This window comes from Carettochelys insculpta, chromosome 4 (genome assembly GCF_033958435.1).
Source record: "Carettochelys insculpta isolate YL-2023 chromosome 4, ASM3395843v1, whole genome shotgun sequence".
NCBI classification, from domain to species: domain Eukaryota; kingdom Metazoa; phylum Chordata; order Testudines; family Carettochelyidae; genus Carettochelys; species Carettochelys insculpta.
Window position 1 is genome coordinate 32,437,018 of NC_134140.1, and position 26,497 is coordinate 32,463,514.

Consider the following 26,497-nt stretch of genomic DNA (forward strand, 5'->3'; position numbering starts at 1 on the left):
ATAACTGTAGCATATACTAGTTTAGGAATTCTGGAGAGCAGACTTACTCTCAATAACTACACTTAACATAACACAGAGCAATTCTACCTCTCTAGCATCATTCATTTTTATTTTTCCTCTAAGAGTCAAATGCCATTTTTTCTTGTTATGGTCAGAATTTAGCATCTGACACACAAAATGCAAAGGAACACATTCTTTATTCCTTATACAGTACAAAAATTTTGCTCAAGAAACTGTCTTGGACATCACACTTGAAAACAAGAATGAAAATTATTCTCTATTTATCACTGGTCAGAGTGATTGTACAAACGAAAAATTGCCTTAAGGATGAAAGTCACCCTGTGCAGAGGATAGGCATAAAGCCCATGTGTCATTGAAATCTCACTTATGTCAAAGTGGCACTCTGCACTGGGTGAATTTTCCTTCCAAAAGTGTAAAAGAAGAATTAGTTAAGCCAATGTGAAACTTTAAAGGGTTATTTTTCTATATGTCAAAAGACACTGTACAGACAGTCACCCAGAAATAAAGTTCACATCAGATTCCAAATATTAGGCACTCGTCTCCACTTTTAATTCTCAGAAAACAAAACTAAAACAAATGCACTAAAGCAGCTCCCACACAGACTAGAGAAGGCAGAACAGTAGAAAGACTTTATGCCTTTTTGAAAAGGGTATTTTCCTCACGGGTGACCCCATCATCTACCTCTGTACTGCTACTTTACACCAAAACGCCTTTTGTCCATTTTGTCATTTTATTTTCTTTAAATTAAGAAACATGATTTTAAAATAAGAAAAAAATGAATTGCAAACATTTTTAAACTGTAATTGAACTTGTAATATTTGTATCTAACTATATATATACAGTAGACCCTCGACTTACTCAGGAGTTGCATTCTTGCAGCCCTACATAAGTCAAATTTTGTGCACAGCTCAGGGGAGCCAGGAAACTGAGGAGGGTAGCAGACCTGGGCAGTTTCTGGGTTCCAGTGAGTGGAGCGGAGTTGGGGAACAGGCAGCAGCCTGGCTCCCAGCTCCCCTCCACTTGCAGAGCAGGGAAACTTAAAATTTTGAAGGAGTAAAGGCACTTGGAAGTAGCACGGGCACTTCAAAGTGCCCACAGCTACACGCATGCTGTAGAAAAAAAAAGTGGAAGGTAATCAGGAATAAAGTGAACAACTACAAAATGGAATACCTGGCTATGAGGTGGTACTACTGAAATGTATAGTAGATCACAAATTGAACAGAAGTCAACAACGTGATGCAGTTGTAAGACTCATATCGTTCTGGGATGTACTCACAAGAGTGTTGTATGTCGGACAGAGGAGGTACAGTAAACTCTTTCATATCTGGCAACCCCAGGACAGGAAGGTTGCCAGATGTTCAAATATTCCAGATAATCAAGAGCATCTGAGGGATCCTTGGCAGGAAGCGGCAGGCCAGGGTGTGGAGCCCCAACAGCACCTCCCACCCTGGGGAGCCTGCCAGGGATGTGGGAACTCTGGCAGCCCTGAGGCCACGTGAACTCTGGTGGTAGCTCTGGGGCTGAGAGCCGACCAGGTTGCAGAGGTCTGCTGGCAACTCCAGCCCCGCAGCCAGCCAGGTGGAGAGCTCTGGTGGCATCTCCAGTCCTGGGGACCTGCCTCCAGAACCCCAGCATCCCTGGGGCTGGGAGCCCCTCTGGCAGCTTGGAGGGAAGCAGGGCGGGCACTGAGAGGGCTGGTCCCCAAGGGGTGGCATTGCTCAAGCACTCCCATGTTTGTGGCTGTTACTTGAGAGTTAAGGTTACACAAATACCAGAGAAAATAGAGTTTATCCCTCCATCCTTCTCTGCTTAGCATTAGCAAGGCCTCAGCTGTTGCACAGTGCCCAATTCTGGCAAGAAACTCCAGAGGAGATCAGCAAAATGTATAAAAGCTTTAGGAAAAAAATTGCCTTACGATGAAAGCTTTAAAAAAAACACTGGACATACTTTATCTTGAGAAAAGAAGACTGAGGACAGACCAGATAACCATCTTCTGATATATTAAAGACAGTAATAAAGTGGACCATGATCAATTATTCTAAATGCCTACTGGAAGTAGCACAAGTAGTAATGGGCTTAATCTTCATCAAGGGAGATTTAAGTTATATATGAATAAAAAGCTTTCAAAGTGTAATCGTTGCTAAGTTCTTCAACAGTCATTCAAGGGAGGTTGTGGAATCCAAGTCATTGGAAGTTTTTAAGAACAGCTTGGACAAACCCCTGGTGGGGCTGGTTTAGGTTTAACTTGTCCTTCCTCAGCTCTGAGGCTAGACTTGGTGACCTCTCCAGGTCCCTTCTAACCTCACCTTTCTATGACCATCAAACCAGAAGTCTGACATTAGGCAATGAGGATGAAGCTGAAGAATACTTCATTGTCACCTAAGATTTGAAGGATCTCTTCCTCTGCTGAGATTGAGAGAAGGAATATTGCAGCTGCTGGCACTGGATGTAGTAGGAAGAGGCAAGTGAACAATTTTCCTACGCAGTCTAAACACAGGGGCAGGAGACTTCCTTCTGAAAGATCTAGCAGTAGATTGACAGTGAATATGCAGCACTTCATTTGGCTAATTGCCCCCCGCGGCAACTTCAAAGTGTCAAACTTCGAAGTGCCAGCATGCGTTTAGCCGTGGGGACTTCGAAGTGCCTGTGCTACTTCCAAGTGCTTTTACTCCTTCAAAGTTTTGAGGATAAAAGGCACTTCAAAGTAGTGGAGGCACTTCAAAGTGCCTGTGTCTACACGCATGCTGGCACTTTGAAGTTTGACACTTTGAACTTCCCGTGGGGGAGAATTAGCTTAATGAAGTGCTGCATATTCACCACAGCACTTTATTAGTAATCTCCCATCACCCTGATTAACACGCCCCCTTTGAAGTTGAGGGCAAGTGTATACCCAGCCTAAGTTTGTGTTTAGAAATGTTTTGACCTTTTATAAGATATTAACAAGTTCCTCTAGGAGATTTTAGTGAAAGGTTAAATCTGTTTTATTTTTTTGTATGTACAAGTTAAATATTTCATATCACAGCAGAATTTATACTATGTTGGATTTCAACATATGGTGTATGTCTGATGTACACACTTATTAACAGCTAGACCAGCAGGAGGGAATGAACCTGCGACCTTAGGACCTAAAGCCATATGCTTTTCCACATAAGCTAAAAGCCCGCTGGCTCTCAGCCAAGGCTGTAGAGCAGAGATTTAATTCTCCCTTGTCAATGTTCTCAGTGCCTCTGGGGTCATAGGTGTCTTCAAAAATATTTTATCAGAAAATATAAATATATAAGGTAACTATTTAAATATCTCTCACTCATAAAGTGTCCGTACTTACTTCTCAGGAAATAGTGATGGATAGTTTGCAAGACTAAGAATCAAGTCCCACGTCCCATGGTACAGGGGTGGGGGAGTATATGTTTACTGAATATGTTTCAGTAATGACACTCATTTAAAATCTATCAAAATTTCACTGAACATCTGGTAATTTTCTAATATATTTATTAGTACAACAGACATAGCACTGTCTACACTGAGGGTTTGGTCCTCCATGTAATTCTTTCTTAGGGTTAGGGACTTGTCTCACTTGAGAGACACAGCTGTGCAGATAAAAATTTGCAGTGGAGACCAATGCTAAGTATTTTTACATAGAAATATGTGGAGGCTTAAAGCTGTAAGAGACTTATTAATAGACAAAAGAAAAAGAAAGTCCACATGCTGAGTACATGCTTGATAGTCTAGGCAATTTACTGTGAAGTGCCATTTGTACTAGGAATGCCACAGAGCCATTGGTTTGAAAGGTTAATGATTGCAGCAATCACAATTTCAATTTACAACAAATGGGAAGACAGGAAGCCAAATGCAAAATGGAGGGGTCCCACTGTGATGGTAGCTGAGCAACAATTTATCAACAACACTCCAGGAAGACTGTGAATGCAGAATGCTGGGGAAAATCTTTGGAGCCTGGAGAGGCCTGAGACTTCCATTAAGCTAAGTTTTCAATGATAATGTAAAAGCTTTAAAATTTCTAAATTACTGAACATAGGTCTAAGTCCTCCCACAGTGTGTATCCTCATAGCTGTTAGCTCATCTGAGGGATCATCTGCCACCACCTCACATTTTCTTTCAACTCTCACTTGCCCTAGTGCCTGAGGCCATGAACTAAACACCTCTCTCCCAGAAAGCTAAATGAATGCTTCTGCCCCTTCTTGTACTATCATCCTCAACTTCTTTCTCCTGAACACTGCAGCAGAGGTGATGTTCTTCCAGAGAAATCCTCACTAAAGCAATCAAAGCAGACTCATAAACTCAAAGACTCATTCCTTGACTTTCTGATTCAACCACATGACTTATTCTATGATGGGTTCTGTGATATTGAGAATGTCAACTCAGATGATCATTGTAGTGCTTACTGTAATTTGCTTTCATAAGGAAACCCAATTGATTAAAATGTCTTTGAAGACTTATTTAGTTTTTAATTAAACAACAACAAAGTAATTGCCCAAACCTCTTAAATGTCATGCACATTACAGAAACACTTGATTCAGATAGTATCTCTCATCTATATGGAAGCAAAACTATGGAAGTAGCTTACAAGCATATATTGTGCATAATTAGACAGGATTTTTTTTTCTGTCATGACCAGAACCAAGGAAATTATTACTCCTTCAGTGTTTGGATAAACAGAGATACACAGAGAAAACTGTATTGTATAAAGAAAAAATGTAGTTGCAAATTCACAGACAACAATGATACTTTTCATGCACAGTACATAATTTTGATGCACAAAAGACATTTCATATTAAAAGTTCTATTAAAATATGGATTTCCATTAGGGATGTAAATCTACCAGAGCAGCCCCAGTTCCCAGAACTCTGGGTGCACAGCAGGCAGGGTGCTCCAGCCAGGCCAGAGCAGCCCTCCCCTTCCATCCATGGCAGTCCCAGTCACACCATGGGCAGAGACGCTCCAGCCCAGCCAGAGCAGCTCTGGTCCATGGTGCACCATGGGGAGGGGGCAGCTGGGTGGAGCAGGCTCCCCAGAACCCCATTCCCTGGGCAGCTACAGACTGGGGCTACTTGGGCTGGGCTGCAGCAACTCCCTGCCCCCCATTGGGTGGGAGCTGCTCCAGTCCTTACCAGTTAACCAGAACTGGTAAGCCTCATTCTTATTAGCAAGAGACAGTGTACATAGTATCAGATGGGTAGTCATGTTAGTCTGTAGAAGTAAGGCAACAGATTTACAAAGACAGATGAACACCCAGAATTCACCTTCTTAAACATAAACCCAACAAGAAAAATAACAGAACACCATTTGCATCACTTACAGCCCCCAGTACAACCTCTCTAGCATGCCACCGACTATCTACAACGTATCCTGGAAAAAAAATCCATCACTCTTACAGGCTTTGGATGACAGGCCAGTCTTCTTCTACAGAGAGCCGTCCAACCTCAAAAAAAAATACTGAGCACCAGTAACACACCTCCCCACAGGAACACTAACCGAGGAGCCTATCCCTGCAACAAAACCCATTGACAGCTCTATCCCCACATCTATGCAAGCAACACCATCATAGAACCTAACCATATTAGCCAAACCATCTGCACATCCTCTAATGTGATATATGCCATCATGTGCCAGCAATGCATATTAGACAAACTGGACAGGATGAATGGACATAAATCTGACATCAGGAAATGGAATGTACATAAGTCTACAGGGGAACACTTTAACTTCCTTGGACTTTCAATAATGGATTTAAAAGTAGCCATTCTTCTACAAAAGAATTTTACCAAAAGATTACAGATGGAGACATCTGAATTGGAAATCCTTTACATATTTGACACCTGTAATCTTGGCCTGAAAAGAGACCTTAACCATTTTATGCATTACAAGGGCAATTTCCTCAGCTTTTATATTCACAGGAATGATACATATCCTGCTTAACTTGTTTCATTAACTGGCCCTACTAGTGACAGGTAACCTTTTTTTCTCCTCCCCGGACCCTTCGTGCTATATAAACCCCGGATTCTGCCTTTTGTCAGCTGAAGAAGCGGGAATGTTCATGACCTAATACATTTGTTAGGCTCTGAGATGCCACAAGACTGATTGTTATTTCCACAGCTACAGTTACTGCCAACAAGTTTTTTTCTTTCTTATTTGATGTTATATATGTGGGTGTTGAAACACCTGGTTATGTGGTACTCGTAAATTTCTACTTAACTGTCCAAGTTATACCCAGAGTGGGCCTACACAAACGCAGAAAATCTCTGATTGTCAGAAGTCCCAATCCCTGTATTTATTTTGTAAGAGCGTAAGTCCTGTGTTATATTCTTCACGTTAAATGAAAATAAGAATTCTCTATTTAGTGTTAGTCTCAGTAGGGAACATTGTAACTGTCTGGCTATAACAGTTTATCTTTGGGAGTGTTACTCATAAAAAAATATTTGAAAGTATTGTGTGTGTGTGTGCATAACTTATCCTATGGATGAGACTGGTACTAGATTCATGTGGCGTGAAAGTGAATCCTATGACAATTTCAACTTTTAGAATTTAGAGGATTCCTAGAGTAAATCAAGTTCTTGTAAGGACAGGAATTCCTGGTCTTTGCAAATATTTTAAGGCAGCTCAAGGGATTCTGTGGCACAGAACTGATATTAGTAAGTAAACTGACTTACTTATCCTCTGTGTTGGTTCCACAAGCAACAGAAGTTGCACTGAAAAAAATCACTGTATGCTTTTTATAATAAGAGACTTCAAGACGAGGGGGAGAGGAGCATTACCTTGGCATAATTATGTTGACTTAATTCACAATTTTGCTTACACCTATATAACTTTCCCATTGAGGCAAACCCTGCGTATGCATGGCAGACAAGGAATGGGTGGAATGGAAAGCAGCAATGTAATGGTTTACAAATATCACGTTAGTGTCTTGTGCATAAGCTTTTGTGGGTAGTTCTGATAGGAGGAGATTTGGTAAAGGCAAAGACAAAGGAAGGAGAGGAGGACACTGCAGGCAGATTGTCAAGGAGGTAGGAAAGGGAGAAGATGGAGACAAGAAAGGAGGAGAGCATGGAGGGTAGATGCTGTGAGACAAAGACTGTGTGGGATGTGGTCAAAGCAAACAGCGAGGCAGAATAGGGGCAAGAACATACAAAATCATATTTGTAGAGAGTATTCTGAAGATAACATTGGTGTCCAGCAAGTACTAAGGCTGCTTCAACTCCATTTGAAAAACATCTGAAGAAGGAAGGATGTATTACTGTGACAAAAAAATCTGATGAATCTTGGAAGGTAAAAGGGGAAAATAAGTATAAGAGATGGAATTCCCATTTTAGTCTTATTGATAATTCTCATAATATTTTCTTACAGCAGAGATATTTTATATACATGGTTCTATTGTGAAAAAATTTATTCAGTTCCAAAAAAGACTCAAAAGGCCAGAAACTGTTCTTTTGGAAACATACACGTAGGCCTCAATTTCCCACCTTACAATGGTAGCACTTAAAACCTTTCCAATTATGTTTTAGATAATTAGAGAACATCACCTCAGGATTTGCAATAGCTAGAGAATACTGTGAAGAACAAGGAAATATTCTCTAGCTATCTAAAGGAGTTGGAAAGCTTTTAAGAGCAATCACTGTTAATCACTACCATACATTTAAATTCCCAATGGCGTCAAGAATGATATTCAACCAGGATGCCCTAAGGTCTGATGTATTTTATTAGTATTTGGATTTTTCACTGAAAACTTTTTGTTTCAAAAGAAATTTCAGCTAGACTTCTTTCATTACAGATGTTATGAAAACTAAGAAATCTGTACAGCTTGCTGTTTCTTCTAAGCGCCTGCCATTTAATAAAAATATTGTACTACATTTTTGTCACTGTGCAATCAGTATGCTATTGGTGGTACTACATCTAACTTCTTATATTTCAGTTTTATAGTAAATGCCAAGTGAAGGTCAAAAGAAAACAATCAAAAAAGGTCGTAAAGGAAGGTTGAATATGTTTTTGCTTTCATCTGAACTTAGGACTTTTAGCTCAGTGACTGGAAATTGCTCACTGATGACTGGTGAACAATTCCAATTCAGATTATTCAAGGTCATTCAAAATCAAACATCTTGGTGGAAAGTTAACAGTGTAATAATGCCACATAAAAAAACATTTGTTTATGTGGTGAAATCGCATGGCAATGATACAAAACAAAAAACACACTTCTTGATATTTTCAGGTGAGTACAGATGTTAACCGGACTCAGAAATAACTTCATTCCACTCTGTGGGACAATAACTTCACATGTGTATGTAACAGACTCTGATTTCATTTGTACAAAATACTACTGTAACAGACCCTCCCCCATGCTTTTTGGAAAATGGATTATGAATATAAATAAGAGACTACTTTTAAAAAAGGAGAACAATGGAATCCCCTCCAAAGGGGAAAGGCATAAAGAGGGACCTGGGTTCCTTTAGATTTCATCTTCAGCCTTCCTTGGAAATCGCCTAACACATCAGAAGGAGAAACAGAAGCACTTTATAGTTTATTGGAGTCAAGGGTAGATCATTCGTGACTTGGAAGCTTTTTATTTATAACCACTTGTTATAATTTCACTTGTTTGCTTAATAAAAACTCTTTTGGTTATGCCCAAGCCCAGAGTAAACTGTTATTACCTGGGGAAGGCTACCACTGTGCATATCTCCCTTTCATTGATAAAGGGGACTTGCCCAATGAGCTCTCCCTGTGGAAGTCTTTTGCACAGAGAAACACAGATTTATCTGGGTTTTAATCACTTCTGAGGGTTGAGTTACTTGGTGCTGTGCCCTAGAAATGCATCCCACCCAGAGCTGTGGTTAAACAGTGTCTGCATTGCTCTTCCGGGGGGGTGGTAACCCCAACTCTGTTCCTTGGCTGGGGGAGACCAAAGGATTTGGCTCAGCAAGATGGGTGGTGGGGAGCCCCAGAAAGCAAGATGGTGGGTGTCAAAGAGGTCTTCTGTGACCACACCCAGCCAGAACTACCATTTTGATTTCATGTTGTTTTTATAACCACTTTGCACAAGCTTAAATGATAAAATAAATTGCAAGAAGATAGTGGAGAAACAAGCCTTATGTCTTAGGTTAAAAGCAACTAATCTGCAGGTTAAAATGGCTAGTTGTAGAACAGTTTGTCATCTTGTTCATCTAAAAGAAACCTATTTGCAATTCACATAAAAAAAAGTACATCAGGGCTACAGCCCCTCTTGTTTCATACGAATGTTTACAATTTACCATTTGGGAACAATAATAAAAGTATGCACTTATATAATGGCTCACATTAGAATCTCAAAAGGATTCACATACACTAATTAATTGAACTGCCCATTACCGTTGTAAGGTAAATATTATCATCCTGAGGAGCAAACTGATACAGAGGTTAAATAAATTACTGAAAATGATACTTTAAATCAATGGCACAGTTAAGAGAACAAGAATGTAAATTGTAAGGTCTAACCAAACTTTTTTTCCATTTCTCCATGTTTGTCTCAAATACCACATCTGTTAAATTTGAGATGAGCTCAAGCTATATACACACAAGTTTGCATATACTTGCAAGATGTTGAGATTTAGGTTTGTGATTTAGTCTGTTGTAGAGATAAGGACTATAATTTGGTACCTGAGCTGAATTTGGATTAGAACTTCCACAAAATTCTGATGGTTTTCGATCCAGGGTTTGTCATGGACTTATTTCTCATTAAGCAAATTTTTGCGAATGGTGTTACAGCATATCTGTCAGTAGTACTTAACCAAAGACAACAAAAACCTCCTACAAATTGAACAGTTAAACTTATGAATACCTTAAACAATTTATCTTGGTTAAAGCAAACTCAGTATTTTTTGCTTTTGCTAAATTGATGAGGTAGATAGTACCTTGTTACTCAAATGATTAACATTTTCATTTTGCATGCTGTTCATATATAATTTCTTATTTTGTAATGGATTGCATGCTACTTATGGTGACAATAAAGTCAGAAAGAAAGTGCTTACATTCTTGAATCCTCTATACAGGATCTGAAGTTCCTTCTTTGTGAATTTGCTCTGTGCTTCCAGCAATTCAAGGGCCTCAGGCCGATGCCGCACAGTGGCCATTTCCATTTCATCTTCCACGCTGTCTACAGAACAGAAAGACAGCTCAACAAGAACATACATGACACAAATGTGTGCTCACTTTACAAACAGAAAAATTAAATTAGACTTTTAAGGAAAAAAGGCATTTACAACATTCAAGAGAGATGACACTGTGAGCTCACTGGGCATAGATTGTAACCACTTGTATGGTTGCACAGGATCTCATATGAGGACCCCCTCCTGATTAGCAGGATCTGAACACTATCATAATATAAATATTAAACACTACCATCTCCACCACCACAGCAAGGAAGAATCCGTCACAGTTATGCACAACCTCCCTAACAGGTCTTTTTCTGTCTGTAATGCTTATGATTTCATTATAGTGAAAATAATTCAAGTTTCACAAAATAGCATTGACATCAGGATATAGCAACAAGAATCTTTTGCTGACTCACTGATTAATTAACAAATGAAGATTTGCAACTTTGGACTGTAGCATGTAAGTGTTGGCCTATTATCCTAAAGACCAAAATGGTATTTGTGTAATTCCACAAGACATAAGCGGGCACGTTTCATATCTGAAGTTAAACTTTACTGCTGTATACAAGTACAAAATAGCCTCCTGGGTAATCCTGCCTTTTCACAGCTGGGAAACTAAGTGGGGAATGTGCCAACTTGAGCACATGCAGACCTTCAAGGCTTACAGCAGAGCATGAGCTTACAAGGATCGTGAGCTCTCACAGATTTGATTAACTTGTGTAAGTTAAAGTTTTACAGTTAAAAGTCCAATAAAGCTGTGGCAAAGGCCTTTATAGGACAAATACTGTTCTGAGAGTTGTATTGTTCCCAATGTCTCATCCCAGCAATAGACCCATGTTGTTTTTAAATTGTTTCACAGTATTTTGAAATAATCACAGTACCAAGTACATTTTCTGTAGTGCTCTAGGGACAAATATATTAAATTCACTACCTTGTTCTAGTGTGAAAGTTGATCCCTCTATAGATATGTAATCTGAGCCAAAAAACAAAAACAAAAAAAAAACATACATAACACTTCTTAGCTCATATAAATCACAAAATACAGAAGCATTGTTTGAGAAGGCCCAATGTGCATAGAGTCTTATTGGGAAATGTTATTAGATTTATTTTGCCGTATCAAACATTCTTAAAATACAGGTTTTTTTTTTACACTTTAGGAAGTGCCTTCCCACAGGCCATGTTTTGTTCTGACATTTGCTACAAGAGTGACTTCCAGCTCCCAGGGTGAAATCTGACATAAGGAGGTTGATTTCAATCAAACAAAGAAACTGAAATTTCACTTTAAAAAACTCCCCTCCTCCCAAGTATGTAATCACACATGACTCAGCTGTACCTCAGTATAACTGCACTGTTTTGTCAACCCTTTCGGCAAAAAGATTTTGCTCCTGGAACTTGAATGGAATATCTAACTTTTAAAGAATTTCAGAGAAGAAAAGGAAGAAAACATGTTTTGAAAAAAAAGCTTTGGTATCCACCACAGGAAGGACGGACCAATGGATAAGTCTCTACCCTAGATTTTGGGAGAAGAGGGCTCATTTCTCTGCTTCACTGTAAAACCCTCCTATGTACCTCAGGCAAGTCACATCTTGCTTTGAAAACCCATACGCAAAATGTGAATACATCACAGGGATATTATAAGGGTAAATAGACTGAAGATTATGAAGTGCTCGGGTGCTATGGCAACCTTAGCTAGGGTAGGTAGAACACTATAGTAACAGCATTCGCAAACATTCATTCACATTTCAAACAGTTGATCATTTTCTCCACTATTTTAGAATATTTGCATGGAAAAATTTCCATTCATTATACTTAGGGGAGTGACAGTCCTTCATATAAACACAAGCATTATCACGGCAATAAGGGTATTTGTGTGCAAACAAAAGTACTCATTAGTGACTGTTCAGTATTATTCTTCATCTTAAAAGTTTCAGTCAGCTGGTCATGAAGTAAAACAATATCATGTGATTTAAGTGGTAATGTTGGAAGTTTAGTGACTACTTAAAGAAAAACAGTGAATTCACAGAAATTAATATTCTGTCAAAAATTATTCACAAGGGCAACCAGCATTTGGTCAAAAGTCCTCTTCTTTTATTTCTAGTTTGTGCTGCTGAAGGTGGCCTTTTTGCTTGGTGTAATGTGAATCCACGTGCAACCCTAAGAGATTTCATAATGATTATTTACTGTTAAAATATTTGGCCCACTACACAGTCTCAGAACAGAGGCCTGATTCTGCAGAACACTTCAACCACATGCTCAACTTCTACCCCCTGCTTATGTACCCTTGGCTTCAAGATATTGACTGGAAGTTCCACATGTTTAAGTGATTTGCTACACTGGATCCTCGACGGTAACCCATCATTTGTCATATTGAAGATGTTCCTGCCAAATTTGTTTCAGCTCACATTGTATGTGGAAAAGGTTTTTTATGTTAAGAAGCAAAGAACTGTTCTACTTAGATCACTTAGGCTGTGTCTACACTACAAAAAAAACTTCGAAGTTGAGCATGTACACACACCCAACTTTGAAGTTAAACTTCAAAGTTCCATTCCCGGGAATGGAGTAAGGACTTCGAAGTTGGGCTCCCTACTTCAAAGTAAAAGAAAATGTGTGTAGACTCTCTGCTGGCTACTTCCAAGTTAGTTCCTAGTGTAGATGCACCCTTATTTACAGATGCCATTATATACAGTTGGTGCATTAACATGCTACCTTAGTTTATGACAATGATTATGCATGGCACGCGGAAGATTAGAATATCCTGAATTAAACATTAAAGGTTTTTTCTTCCCAATACTATTCAATTCTTTTAATTTGCATTTGAAAAAAATATTGTTATAATCAGGAAACAGGTAGCTCTGTCATTTAGTATTCAGGACTTTGCAGGCACTTCCATTACAAAAAAGCCTAATTGTCTTGATTAATGGCCTGTGAAAATTTGCTGGAACTTGTCATCCAAGATCTAAGCCCAGGTGGCACTATTTTAGAACATCAAATTTGTTTTACACTGGTTTGCAGTATAAAAATTGTGCACAAGAATTAATTCTATAGAGGAACTTACAGAGTCACATCCTACTTGCATGGAAATCAACATCAGTTGGATTATTAATATCTGATTGTCAAAGGTACTGAATCACCACTTACTTCAGTGCAACATACACTGAACATGCCTAAAGTGCTGAATATGCCTAAGGATCACACAATGGTCGTGTCTACACTAGCCCCAAACTTTGAAATGGCCACACAAATGGCCATTTCGAAGTTTACTAATGAAGCGCTGAAATGCATATTCAGTGCTTCATTAGCATGCGGGCGGCCGCAGCACTTCGAAATTGACGCGCCTCATCCCGACGGGGCTCCTTTTCAAAAGGACCCTGGCTACTTCGAAGTCCCCTTATTCCCATGAGTTGATGGGAATAAGGGGACTTCGAAAGAGCCAGGGTCCTTTCGAAAAGGAGCCCCATCAGGACGAGCCGCGCAGCGGCGAGGCACGTCAATTTCGAACTGCCACGGCCGCCCGCATGCTAATGAAGCGCTGAATATGCATTTCAGCGCTTCATTAGTAAACTTCAAAATGGCCATTTGTGTGGCCATTTCGAAGTTTGGGGCTAGTGTAGACATAGCCAATAAGTGCAATAGAAACAGGAGTTTTGTAACATTGCAGTGTCATGATAAAACATGACTGTGTTAAAACAGTAGATCCAGTTTGGTCCAAAGAGGCTACCGTATTTTATAACTGGACTCCAAGACGCATGTATTTGGGTTTCAAGAATCTACATTTTTGACTTCTCCAAGCCATTACTTCTCTGCATCAATAACACAGAACAGGGTCTATGAATGGAAATGAACAGTAACACAGCCAAACATATGGAATAAATTTTGTTACACAATAGATGGAAACATCACCTTGTTTAGAATTTCGCCAAGATATTCAAGTGAATATCTCTCACAACAAAAAGTCTTCTGTGAACACAGGTGAATAAGGTATTCCTCTATTATATTTTTCATATGGAAAATGGAACTGTCTGCAACAAGATTCCCGATAGTCCCTTTCTGGGTGATTTTATTCACAGGGAAGTCAACTTCAGCTTCCTTTTCAAATGAAACAAGTGTCTAGTCCTCACAGTAGCACACAAAAGCTTGAAAGCATAATGCCAAATTGAAGAAACTGGCACACAGCTGATCTAAGAACAGAGGATATAAGTGTCTCCCCATCCCTAACTGCAAAGATTGGCTCTCAACACTGAGTAAATATCATTTTGCATAAAAACATACAGAAGCTTAGTATGAAAACAAATCTTTCCCTTATATGTAAAAGTTAATTTTTTAAAGATATGGATGCTATATACACTAATTAGTGCAACAGAAGAAAAGGACCAAGACTTAAAGGTCACCTCCATTCACACTATTGAAATCTTGCACTAACTACATGTCAAATTTAGTCTCCAAGGATTAGCCATGTTAATCTGCAGCTTCACAAATAACCAGCAGTCCTGTAGCGCTTTAAAGACTAACATTTATTAGATCATGAGAGTTTGAGAGTAAGACCTACTTCTTCAGATGACTGGAAGAGACCCTTAGAATACAGGGTTTATATAGCAGGGAGGGGTACAGGAAGGGAGAAGAGAAGATAAAAAAGGGGGTGGGGTTACCTGTCACTAGTAGGACCAGAAGACAAAGCAAATTAAGTAGGATGTGTCTCACTCCTGAGAACATCAAAGGTGGGGAAATTGCCCTTGTAATGGATAAGATAGTTGAGATCTTCCCTAAGGCCTAATTTAAATGCATAAAATTTGCAAATGAATTCCTCAAGATTACAAAGGAAGAATTGGAATTCATTTGCAAATTTGACACATTTAAATTAGTAACAGAGAGAAAGCCGTGCTAGTCTATATACTATCAAAACAAAAAAGCAGTCAGTTAGCACTTTAAAGACTAACAAAATAATTTATTATTAGGTGAGCTTTGGTGGGACAGACCCACTTCTTTAGACCATAGCCATACCAGAACAGACTCAAAATTTAAGGCACAGAGAACCAAAAACAGTAATCAAGGTGGACAAATCAGAAAAAAATGACCAAGGTGAGCAAATCAGAGTAGAGGGGCAGGCGGGGTGAGGTGGTGGTCAAGAATTAGATTAAGCTAAGTCTGCAAATGAGCCCCTATAATGACTCAGAAAATTCCTTTCCTGGTTCAAACCACATGTTAATGAGTAAAATCTGAATATAAAAGAGAGTTCAGCAGCCTCTCTTTCAAGACTATTATGAAAATTCCTTTTCAGTAAGACGCAAACTTTCAAGTCATTAACAGAATGGCGCGCTCCATTAAAATGCTGGCTGACCGGTTTGTGGATCAGGAGTGTTTCTGTGTCTGTTTTGTGCCCATTAACTCTTTGTCTAAGAGAGTTTAAAGTCTGTCCAATATACAAAGCATCTAGGCATTGTTGGCACATGATGGCATATATGATGTTAGTGGAGGAACATGACATTTAAATTAGGCCTTAGTTGATTGCCTTATACTTCTGCCTGGTAGCAGGCTCAGGGCACAGGAGCTTGCAAGCTCCCAGTTCCCCCCTCTAGAAGGCACAACCCCTGACACCATTCTCCAGGCCCAACTGGAGCACCTGGAGGAAAGGGGCAAACCCTTGTGTCTGGGTGGGAACAGAGCCAGGGCTGGTGGTGGGAGGACCTGGATCCTAAGTGGGTGGTCATCCGCCCACAGCTATGACTCTGTCCTGTACACTATTTGCATGCTTAAATGGGCCAGACCACAGACAGATACAGACTAACTCCAGAAATGCCATTTGTGAACATTCTGACAGCCTAAAGAGACTTCACTAGTTTTAATACAAGGCAAATTAATCCACAGAGTAATAAGGCAAGAGACAAACACAGACACTGTCTGGATTTATCTTTACCACTAATAATTTATATAGCATTTTACTGATTCATCTAATTATATTAGACAACCATGTGGTAATAAGCTCTGTACTAATAATAATTTTAGTCTAATACACTTATTGAATTCTGTTTTTCTGTATTCTTTTATACAAATAAGTTGTCAGTTAAACAAGTCCATAGTGAAACTTCTTTGAAAAGAACAAACTTATTGAAAGTGTTGAATTTCCGAAACACAGTACAAGCTGTGCTATCCAGCTCTGTACCAGCTAGAAAGCTCTGTAAACCACCATTTCTGATCTTTGCTGAAAGTCTAGTTTCTAGCCCAACTGGCAGGGGGCTGGCACATTCCTTTCCTGGCTCCCTTGGCATGGAAACATATCCTGGCTGCTCCTAGGTGGAGAAACCATTATGGCAGCTCTGTGCACTGTCCTTGACCAATGAGAGCTGGGGTGGGGGGGTTGGCGTCTGGGGGTAGAGACAAAGCTACCTACTGCACCTCCACCTACGAGCAGCAGGGATGTGTTTTCACTTCTGAGGAGCCCTCCAAGGTGAGTGCTGCCTGAATCCAATGCCCCAAAACCCCTTCCGTGCCCAACCCACACTGCAACTCCCTCCCAGAGCCCATGCTCCACATCCCCTCCCACACCCAATCTCTTTCATACACCTGAATCCCTCATTCCTGGTCCCACACTAAAGCCCCCATGTCCATCCTGGGGCCCACACTGCCTCCCACACCTTGTTCCCCTGCTTAAGATTGGAACCCCCCCGCAGATTCTAATTTACCCAGAATCTTTGATTAACTGGGCACCCCTCATTTCCCCAACTTGCTGGATAACAAAGCTTTTGGTGCATTGTTTACTTGGAGTAACATTTAGCATCCAGTACCTTTTTCGCATATATTAGCTACAGATTCACACACAGAGGGCATTGAAACACTTCATACCCTACAGCGGTGCAGCTGCTCTGGCACACCTGTGCTAATGTAGTGCTTCAATGAAGATGCTACTGAGCCCTCCTGTTGACCTGGTGCTGTCAACGCTGCATTACAAAGGGGTGTGGATTTTTTACATCTCTTCAGTGTAGCTATACTGATAAGGTTAGAGTGCAATACTGGGATGCAGAAATCTACTTTATTAAACATGCAGTGAAACCATGTAATAATACACGGATTATCTTAATTTTAGAGTCACTAATGAAATGTTAAAATCTCCCATATCAATTCTCTAGATATTAGGTCTTAAAGCATTTAATTGGTTTTTGCACAGAAAAGGTCAGGATATATTTTATATGACCAAAGGAAGAGAAACTGGAATTTACCCCTTCAAGTTTTATGCAAAGTGTTTTAACAGTTGCAGTGCTCTTCTACTTCAAGTAGTTTCTACCCCGGTTTCAGAAAGTATGGCCTACAATCACAGAGGAATAGGGATGGAAGAGACTATCTAGTCCAACCCCCTCAAAAGCAGGACCAACCCCAACTGTGGCTGCTTCTACACTTGACCTCCCCGTCAGAAGGGGCATGGTAATGAGGTGTGAACATGCACATGCAGCGCCTCATTACTATAATGGCAGCCACACAAATTTCAAAGTGCCGACTTTGAATTGCAGATTGACAGTGAAGATGGGGGCAGCTTCGAAATAAGTGCCCCACTATGACATTCCCTTACTCCAACAAAACTAGCTTGGAGTAAGGAAATGTTGAAGTGGGGCGCACATTTCAAAGCTGCGTCCATCTCCACTGTCAATCTGCAATTCTAAGTCTGCACTTCAAAATTCGTACAGCTGCCATTATGCTAATGAGGTGCTGAATATGCATGTTAGCGCCTCATTAGCCCGCTTTGAATTGCCTCATTACCATGCCCCTTCCGACGGGATGGGGTGAGTGTAGACACAGCCTAAATGTGCCAGATGAGCTATGTCTTTATAACTTTTCAGTTCACTAAATGAGGGAAAAGATTTACAGTAATATAAAACATGTAAATTTTCTCTTTAAAAAGTAGTATTTAAAAATACGTCCAAAAGCTGGACAATAAGTTACATAAGCACACATTTGTGTAGATAAAAGCAAATGTGTATACTGCTACCAAATAACTGCATGTGCAAAAACTATTCATCTTCTATACATCATTATTCAATTTGGTCCCAATTGGGCAAACATTCAGCCAGCTCAAACCAAAGCCCTGGACCTCTGTGAACCCTGACAAATATACAGGTAGAAACCAAACTGGATCACTTGTATACATGTATAATTAAAATAGATATTAGAGTAATATGAATGTATTTAATGTTTAGACTTTATGACATGCTTGTTGCATGTATAAATCTTACTTGCAATTCCTGAATCCCATGGCATAGGGGACTATTTAAATGTCTAATTACAGAAACGTTTGCTAAGACTGTATGCCCCCCACAGTTATAGGAGCAAGACTACCCGGTGTGAAATACCCATTCACCACAAGAGGTGTTATCGCTGATGTATACAGCTATCAGAACAGCCTTTGTGCACAAAAGACTTTGTTGATTGCGCCATAGCCTTGAAGTGGGTAAATGCACCAGGACTCATCCCATCACATCTTGAGCTCTGGGGAGAAGGAAATAAAAATGTTGGGTAAGAAAAACATATTACTGTGCTGCTTGAACTCTGAGGAAGGAGGATTTCTAATCATAAGCAAAGAGTCCCCAACTTCTTAGCTTGGTTAGCCCTAAAAGGCATATAAAGTTTACTTATTATAGAAATTCTATTATCGTTTGCCTGATAACTGCTTTATCCTTGCAAATATCTCATTTATTTTTCATAGTTAATAAGGCCTTAAGTTAGTTTGTTACAGGATTGGCTACAAGCGTCATCTTTGGTGTGTGAGCAAAGGTACAAATTTATCTGGGGTAAGTGGCTGAGTAACCTGACTATTTTGTGATCTTTGGTGTCATGTGACCACTTGTCAGAGTCAAACTTTTCTGGAGGGCAAGCTAGATCATAATGCCCACAGGGATGTCTGTGACTCCATGTTAAAGCTGTATATTGCCTGAGGAGTTTACACTTCTTACTTGGTTGGTGAAATCTAAGTACGGAACTCACAGCCAGTTTGACGCTGTCCCTTGTTTCTTGAGAGTCTGCCCTCAGGTTGGTATTCAGTGTGACAACATGCACAAAAACTATCCTATTTTTGGTATATCATCACTCAGTTTGGTCCCAAATCAGAAAAGTATTTGGGCATGTGCTTAAGTCCAGCTTCATTCAGCAAAGCTCTTAAGTCCTGTCAACCTCAAGACCCTGCAAAATTCACAGGATTTCTGAAGAAAAACTATTTTGTGCTTTTATTTGAAGGATGGTGGGGAGAAGATCTGTCTTTTGATGTTGAACTTCCCCACCAACTCCTGACTGCGTGACAAGTCATGTTTCCCCCTCTACCAAATGTACTGTGTTGGGTGGTTTTGGCCTCAGCTGCGGAAGCAGTGACTCCCACATTTACCCATCTCCTACCTGGCTGCTACCCTATCACTTCAGCCCACCCATATTAGTTCTACCCTCCAGATCAATCCAGCTCCTCCAGCCTCATTTCTGCTCCTTTCCCATGCCTAGGGGTGCTATGGGGGGGGCAAGGAGGGACGAGGAAGAGGCGGGGGAGGCAGGGGAAATCTCTTCTCTCTCTTTAGGCTGTGAAGGCAGCTTCCCCAGTTCTTCAGCGCACTCTGTCCTTCCCCAGCAGATGGAAGAGGGGGAGAGAGAGGCAGAGCAGAAGCTTCTGTTGCTCACAGGAGGAGAGAAGGAAGGATGAAAAGCCACCATGAAATGGCTGGTTTTTTTTGGTCCCTCCTCCTATGAGAATGTCTTTGGGTTGCTACAGGGATGGAGGGAGCTCTACAGAGCTTTCAAATTTAAAAGAGCTCTTGCTCTTCTGAGTTGCTAGAGTAGCTCATTGGTGGCTGTGGAAATCCTTCATCATTTGGAATAGCCTCAGAGATTGCTTAAAATTACACCAGGGCCAGAACAGGCTTTCTGAAGCTTTCAAATGTGGGGCTTGGATAAGGGGACTACCAGCTCTGCAGTTCCTGACCAGTCCACAACTGGAGCCAGAAATCACTCAAACCAATTACTATGATGACCAATTTCAAGTGGAAGACCATATTGTTGTTAAAGTGGATTTACCTCTCTTCAGTATACTCCATATCCTGCGCGAGGATGAGATGGTTCTCAGCTATCTAGTCTTTCAAAGATGGAATCAGAGTACTGTCCACATGCAGGTTTCTTCCCCCCTGCCCTTTTTATCTCAGACATGCAGTGTAAAGTATTACCCTTGTTGCCTCTGCTCATTCCAGCACAATGCAGATGTCAGTCCTGTAACTTTTTGTAAGCTTTGTTTTGTAGCAGTTGATAGGTCAGTCTACATTAAGTATTATAAGTTAAGAAGAAATGATTTATAGATACCATAAGTGTGTAAGAAGCCCTGGATGCTCCCTTGTAAAAGAAATTGCTTTCTCTGAAATGAGCTTTCCTTTGTGTGAGTGAGAAAAGTGTGAATATGGGTGAGCATGTAATTGATCAGTCCTGAAGCCAGCCTGTCTGGACAACCAGCTGCCAACAGCACTTTGATGGCCAGAGAATAATAGGAGCTGAGCCCTGCAAAAGAATCCACCCAAGAAAGAGAAAGAGGCCTAATCAAGAAAAGATCAAAATCCCATCTGATGACTAATGGTAACACAGTATCCTGGGGCAGTAGGACAGGACAAGAGCTTTTGGACTGAAAAATATAAAAAGACTGATGCAAAGATATAGGAGTTCTTTTCTTGCCATCATCCCTCTGCAGGTGGTCATCTTGGCTGGCTGGGCAGGGAGGTGGCGGCCCAGGGACCTGGTCCTGGGCCCCTCCCTCTCTCCCTAGGATGGATGGTACTGCCTGCTCCTGAGTACTACATTGAAAAGAGAGCAAGCTGACAAGAGGGTCATACAACCAGCTTCCCACCCCAGATTCATGGATGCAGCCAGACATGCTGGACCTGCTATGCCTTGGCCTCCTCAGCTATCCCTATGCAACTTTTCACCCACATGAGTTCACCTGTATAAATGTATGGGTGAAGAAAGGTATGAGGGTGTGTGCTTGAAACCTAGTTCCCCTATTTCCTTTAAACCAATAGTGGCATTTAATAAAAATCCATATGAGTGCTTACACTCATATGGATTTTATTAAATGCCACTATTGGTTTAAAGGAAATAGGGGAACTAGGTTTCAAGCACTCAGATGGAGCCATATGTAATCCATCTCTAATGTAAAATAATGTAGCAACTACCAAAGCAATGATACCCATCCCACTTAATTTACTTCTTCCACTGGGCCTCTTGATGACAGGTGTCTCCTCCTCCTTTCCCTCCCGCTCCCTCCTATAGAAACCCTGGGTTCTTAATCTCTGCTTCAAATCTGAAGTATTGCATCTTACCCATGAAAGCTCATTAGCTAATAAATAAATTTGTTAGTCTTTCAGGTGCTACAGAACTGCTTCTTTTTGTGAAGCTACAGACTAACACAGCTACTCCTTTGAGACTATTCACTTATCCAGTGAACTAATTCTTAACTTTTTACAAAACAAAAAGCAGTCAAGTAGCACTTTAAAGACTAGCAAAATAGTTTATTAGGTGAGCTTTCGTGGGACAGACCCACTTCCTCAGACCATAGCCAGACCAGTCTGAAGAAGTGGGTCTGTCCCATGAAAGCTCACCTAATAAACTATTTTGCTAGTCTTTAAAGTGCTACTTGACTGCTTTTTGTTTTGATAGTGTATAGACTAGCATGGCTTACTCTCTGTTACTATTTAACTTTTTACAGTGTTGGCATGGCTGCATTAGTCCCATGATATTACTGAGAAAAGGTGAATAAGGTCATATCTTCTATTGGACTAACTTCATTTGCTTAGAGAAAGACCATTTCAAACTTGTAAGCTTGAAAATGTGTCCTTCACCAACCAAAGCTGATTAAAAAAATAAGTTCACCAACTTTGTGTCTCTAATTCTTAATTATCTTGCAAAGGAAAAAACCCAAACCAGTATCTCAGACAGCAGCCACACATGGCAATGACACATTGCCACCAAAGCGAGCAAGGATAAAAATGCTGGGAGCAGACACACTCCTCCAGAGTTGCCTCCAGCATCAGTAGATCAGGTGAGCAGTTAGGAAATATCTTGTTTCACAAATGAACAGTTAGTAAAATCATTTTAAAAGTGCAGCTTGTGACACATTCAAACCTAAAAACAAATTCAAGTGAAAAATAAAACTTGCTTTGAGTATCAGGAGATGTCGTTTTGGCAGCCGAGCAGGGCAAGAGCTTCATAAGACGCTCTTTAAAGCTGCGTTTGGTACTGTTCTGAGCGTAGAGGAAACCTAGAAGATACATTATCAGGATTGTTAACATGGCCTTAAATACAGCTTATGTGCAAAACTGCAAGCTGCAAAACTCATGCTAAAATTCAGACAGGCAGCAGAATGACAATCCCACCTTGCAAGAAACAACAGGAAATACTGTGCAGGACAACAAAATTGCTTTGTCTTTGCATATTTTCTGTCAACAGCATTAGCTTGTTTTCATCCATCTTCAACTGTGCTATGTCTACCCTAATACTGTAGAAAATGTAGACACTAATTCACACCTTCAAAAGAGAACAAGAAGTGTGGATGCTTTTAAAGATTTAAGTTACAAAATATTTACAAACACAACTTTATTGTAGTTAGTATAATTCTCATGTGATTCAAAATTGGGGGGAAAAATAATTTTGTTGTCCCATGTGAAGGTTCTGCAACTCCATGGAGTTTGCATCAAATGCTTCAAACATATCCATTTAACAACTGTGATCACCAGCTGACTTTTTTGCCTTTCCTGAAAATTACAGTGCAACTTGATACTTGGCCATGCTTCCATTCTCTGTCATTTGACATATAAATAGTTAAAACAACCCTTATATATTGCTGATGTATAAATAGTAACAAATAAGGATATGGTTATCTAGCCAAAGTAAAGTATTAAGAGATGAGGAAGATTATTACTGGCACTAGTGTTAGCCTGCATTAGTGGAAAAGGAATGGCCAGAGTAGATGCCTCTGATTTCAAACCCCATGGGTACCCATCAGACAAAATGGGCAACACAGACAATCTTCTAGACTGACATTTAGGGCACAAGACACAGCTAATCACTATAAAGCAAATAACGGATTTATCTTCCAGCACAGAGCAGTGCTCAATCCTGGTATTACACAATTCCCACACTTCTCATCAAATAAAACACTACACAGGCACCACTTCTCCCCCAAAGGTTCCTGCTCTGGTAGGAGGGAGGACTAAGGTATGGTGGAGCCCATTGATGGCTCTGTCAGGACAGCTGGTACATCCCAGTGGCCTGAATATTTTTTGAGGGGGAGGTGGGCCTAGCAGGTGACCTATACTTGTGTTGAATGCTGAAAAAGAGTCATGAATAAAAGCCATATAAACTTTCTGTTGTCCGAAACTCAGTGATTAGAGCCTAGACCATCCACCTGACCACCAGCAGCTAGCAAGAGAGTCTGCAGTTCTATTGGGCAAATGGAAATATTTTTAAAGATGCTACAAACTTAAAAGACAAAGAAGTAAAGTTGGAGAAATATTTTTGTAAAGTTGACAGATGCTACCTTTTTTCAGGGATTGGCCACCATGGTGTCCAAAAAATTTAATAGAGTCCACATGGGCTTAAAGATAACGGATCTACTTGCATCATCAAGGCCATAGGTAAACTGAGAAAATCTGGAAGAAATGACAATACAAGAAGGGGTAAACAAGAGCTGGACCAGGCTCTCACTGGAAGACTACTGCATGTGTCTTGATGGTTACAAAGAACATTTTTGTGAATCAGTGAATCAGCAAGCATCTATCTGGTGGTTGAAATGGGCTCATTGTGTGACAATACAGGCATCAGTTATACTAAAGCCACACAGAAAAACCCTCACAACCTTAAAGGAGTCTTAGACCACACTCAGTGAATCTTTACTTCCCTGAAGCATTGAGATAACATACCAAACAATTATCATGAAGAAGCACAAGTCCTCACCCTAAGTGGAGGAGAGGGGAGGAACTGTACATACAGGAAAGTTTAAATGTCCAGCTCTATAACTAGAGCTCAGTGATGACAATGAATAAAAATGGGAATGAAGTGAGAGGTTACATGTGACAGCAAAAGTTGTATATGTGTGAGGGCTTATACCCCTACATATAATGATTGTAAAGTATATTACACCATTTGAATCACAGTGTTTGCATTACTCTGGTTACAAGCCACATCAGAACATTATACTTTCTTATATTTTACCAAAATATCCAATCATGCAAAACTTTAATGATTATTAGAGCAAATTGCACTTTTGCACTGAAATTACACCACTTTTATGGTGAAGTTCAGTAAGTATAATGGATAACAGGTTAAACATTTATAGTATTTTGGAGGAAAATGTAAAGCATCTAGGATACAGTAAATTTATTAAAATTGAATTTGGTGCTGGTGGTCCCCAAATACCTTCCCACAATTCCTCTCCTGTGCCCAGAAGGACACACAACTTTTTCCATAATTCACAGATATATGGAGCAGTTCGGCTTACTGCATCACTAGAGAACTATAGGATATTACTCTGGAAATCCCTATGCCTCACAGCAGTGAGGACCAGCAAGGATGCATTAATTCAAATGGCTTTGCACTGTCCCTGGACAGACCTTAGCACAGCTAAGGTAGGTGCTGATCACCTAAATTTAACTTTACTACAAAGATACCCCCTAAGAGTTGCTTGATTTTCGTATTTACTATAACTCATATTCTGTTACAATGGCATAACTCCACTGAAGTCAACAGAATTACTCCAGATTTACATGGCATAAGAGCCCACTTTAGCCCTACGGTTATAAACACACATACACATGTACAATACCGGTCATGCACAAAGCCAGTAAAATGATTAGTGTTACATTCTGATCTTTCATCCATTTTTAAATATTCTGATCAATATCATTCAAGCTTTACGTTGTTTTATGGATAGCACAGTCACTTGTAATAATAATATAAGTAGAAGATCTAGACAAATCTCATAATTACTGATTACAAATGGAACATGCATGCAACTAGAAAAGCTGTTATTTTCCAAATTAAGAAACGCTAAGTGTGTGTTCATAAAATAATATCATATAGGAACATATACAGAAATAATAATTAAATTAAAACTGACTAAAATAAAATATATGTGATTAATTTCTGTGCATTCCCATTCATTTTGTTTAGTGCAGGGGTGGTCAACCCGTAAGAGACCAAGAGACAAAATAGCAGTGGAAAAGACACACATTAAGTATTTTTATCTAGACAGAGATAGATAGATAGATAAAAATATATATATAATATGTAGCTCAATGTCCTCCCATCCCCCTTCCCCCAGAGCCAGGCACACCCAGCCTCCCAGCTCTAATCCAGTCCTTGAACCCTCCCCCAAACCCAGGCACCTTAACTCCAACTCCCCTCTACCCAACCCACTGTTCAGGGCTCACTGGAGCTGCCGACACGTGCTTCTGCCTCCAAGCATTGGGGCACATGCACAGAGTGGCGGTATGCAGTCCCAGCACTTGGCTACAAGCTGCTAATACCTCTGCTACGAAAAATACTAAATACTGGCAACTCTAAACATTCAGTAAATCACAAGATAGGTTTAAAATTCATGAAATCTAAATAAATTAAATGTTGAGTTTTTTCTTTGCTTTCTCCTGTCTCGTGTTCTCAAACTATTCTCTGCAATAATGAAGGCTTGAAATGTATATTTAAAAAAAGAAAAATGAAAGCTGAGAGTCTCACCTAATCTCTTGACTCTAGGAGTTGGGGCTTTAAGGAAAAAATGAAATATCAACAAGATTCTATGTAGCCACCAATCTTCATTGTACAGTGCCCTTGCGGGCAAAGGTATGCTTTCATCTGTTGTCACTCCTTGCATCCTTTGGGATGCTACTCCCCCCACCCCCAGGGCATAACTCAGGAGCCATTTCTGCACTCTCCTGAATTCAAGGACTGTAGGTCTATCTGGAACTTACAAAGGGTGTGTTAGGACAGGGGTGAGCAAACTTTCCACCCCTGCAATCAGCAGCCTCTTCCCCTGCCCCAAATCTGCCTAATGTAATCCAAACTGACAGGAATTTTGGTTGTGTTCACACGAAAAAAAAAAACCTTTCCGCACGCTTAAGAAAATAAGTATGTAGAATGTAAAAACTTCATTAACTGGTATATAAATGTGACTACACACACATAAAAACAGTAACTGATTTCAACATTTCAATTAGATGGATGAGCCAGAGACCCAGAAGCCAATCATGCTGCACCCCTTTACAAAATTTCATACCCACCCACTGTGTTGGGGAAGGAGTATCTTTCATTTTCTTCTTTGATCTCACTGCACATACTTAAGGATCAGG

At 40.1% G+C, this 26,497-nt stretch overlaps 1 protein-coding gene across 3 annotated transcripts in view; it reads right to left on the reverse strand.

Moving 5' to 3' along the window:
• Positions 1–26,497, reverse strand: part of KCNIP4 (potassium voltage-gated channel interacting protein 4) — a 444,168-nt gene that overhangs the window by 71,642 nt on the left and 346,029 nt on the right. For all 3 annotated transcript variants that reach the window (XM_074991763.1, XM_074991762.1, XM_074991761.1), the window contains one exon: positions 10,032–10,156. In XM_074991763.1, coding sequence (XP_074847864.1) covers positions 10,032–10,139 — 108 coding nt within the window. In that variant the 5' untranslated portion in view covers positions 10,140–10,156. Of the gene's footprint in view, positions 1–10,031; positions 10,157–26,497 lie in introns of those variants that run through there.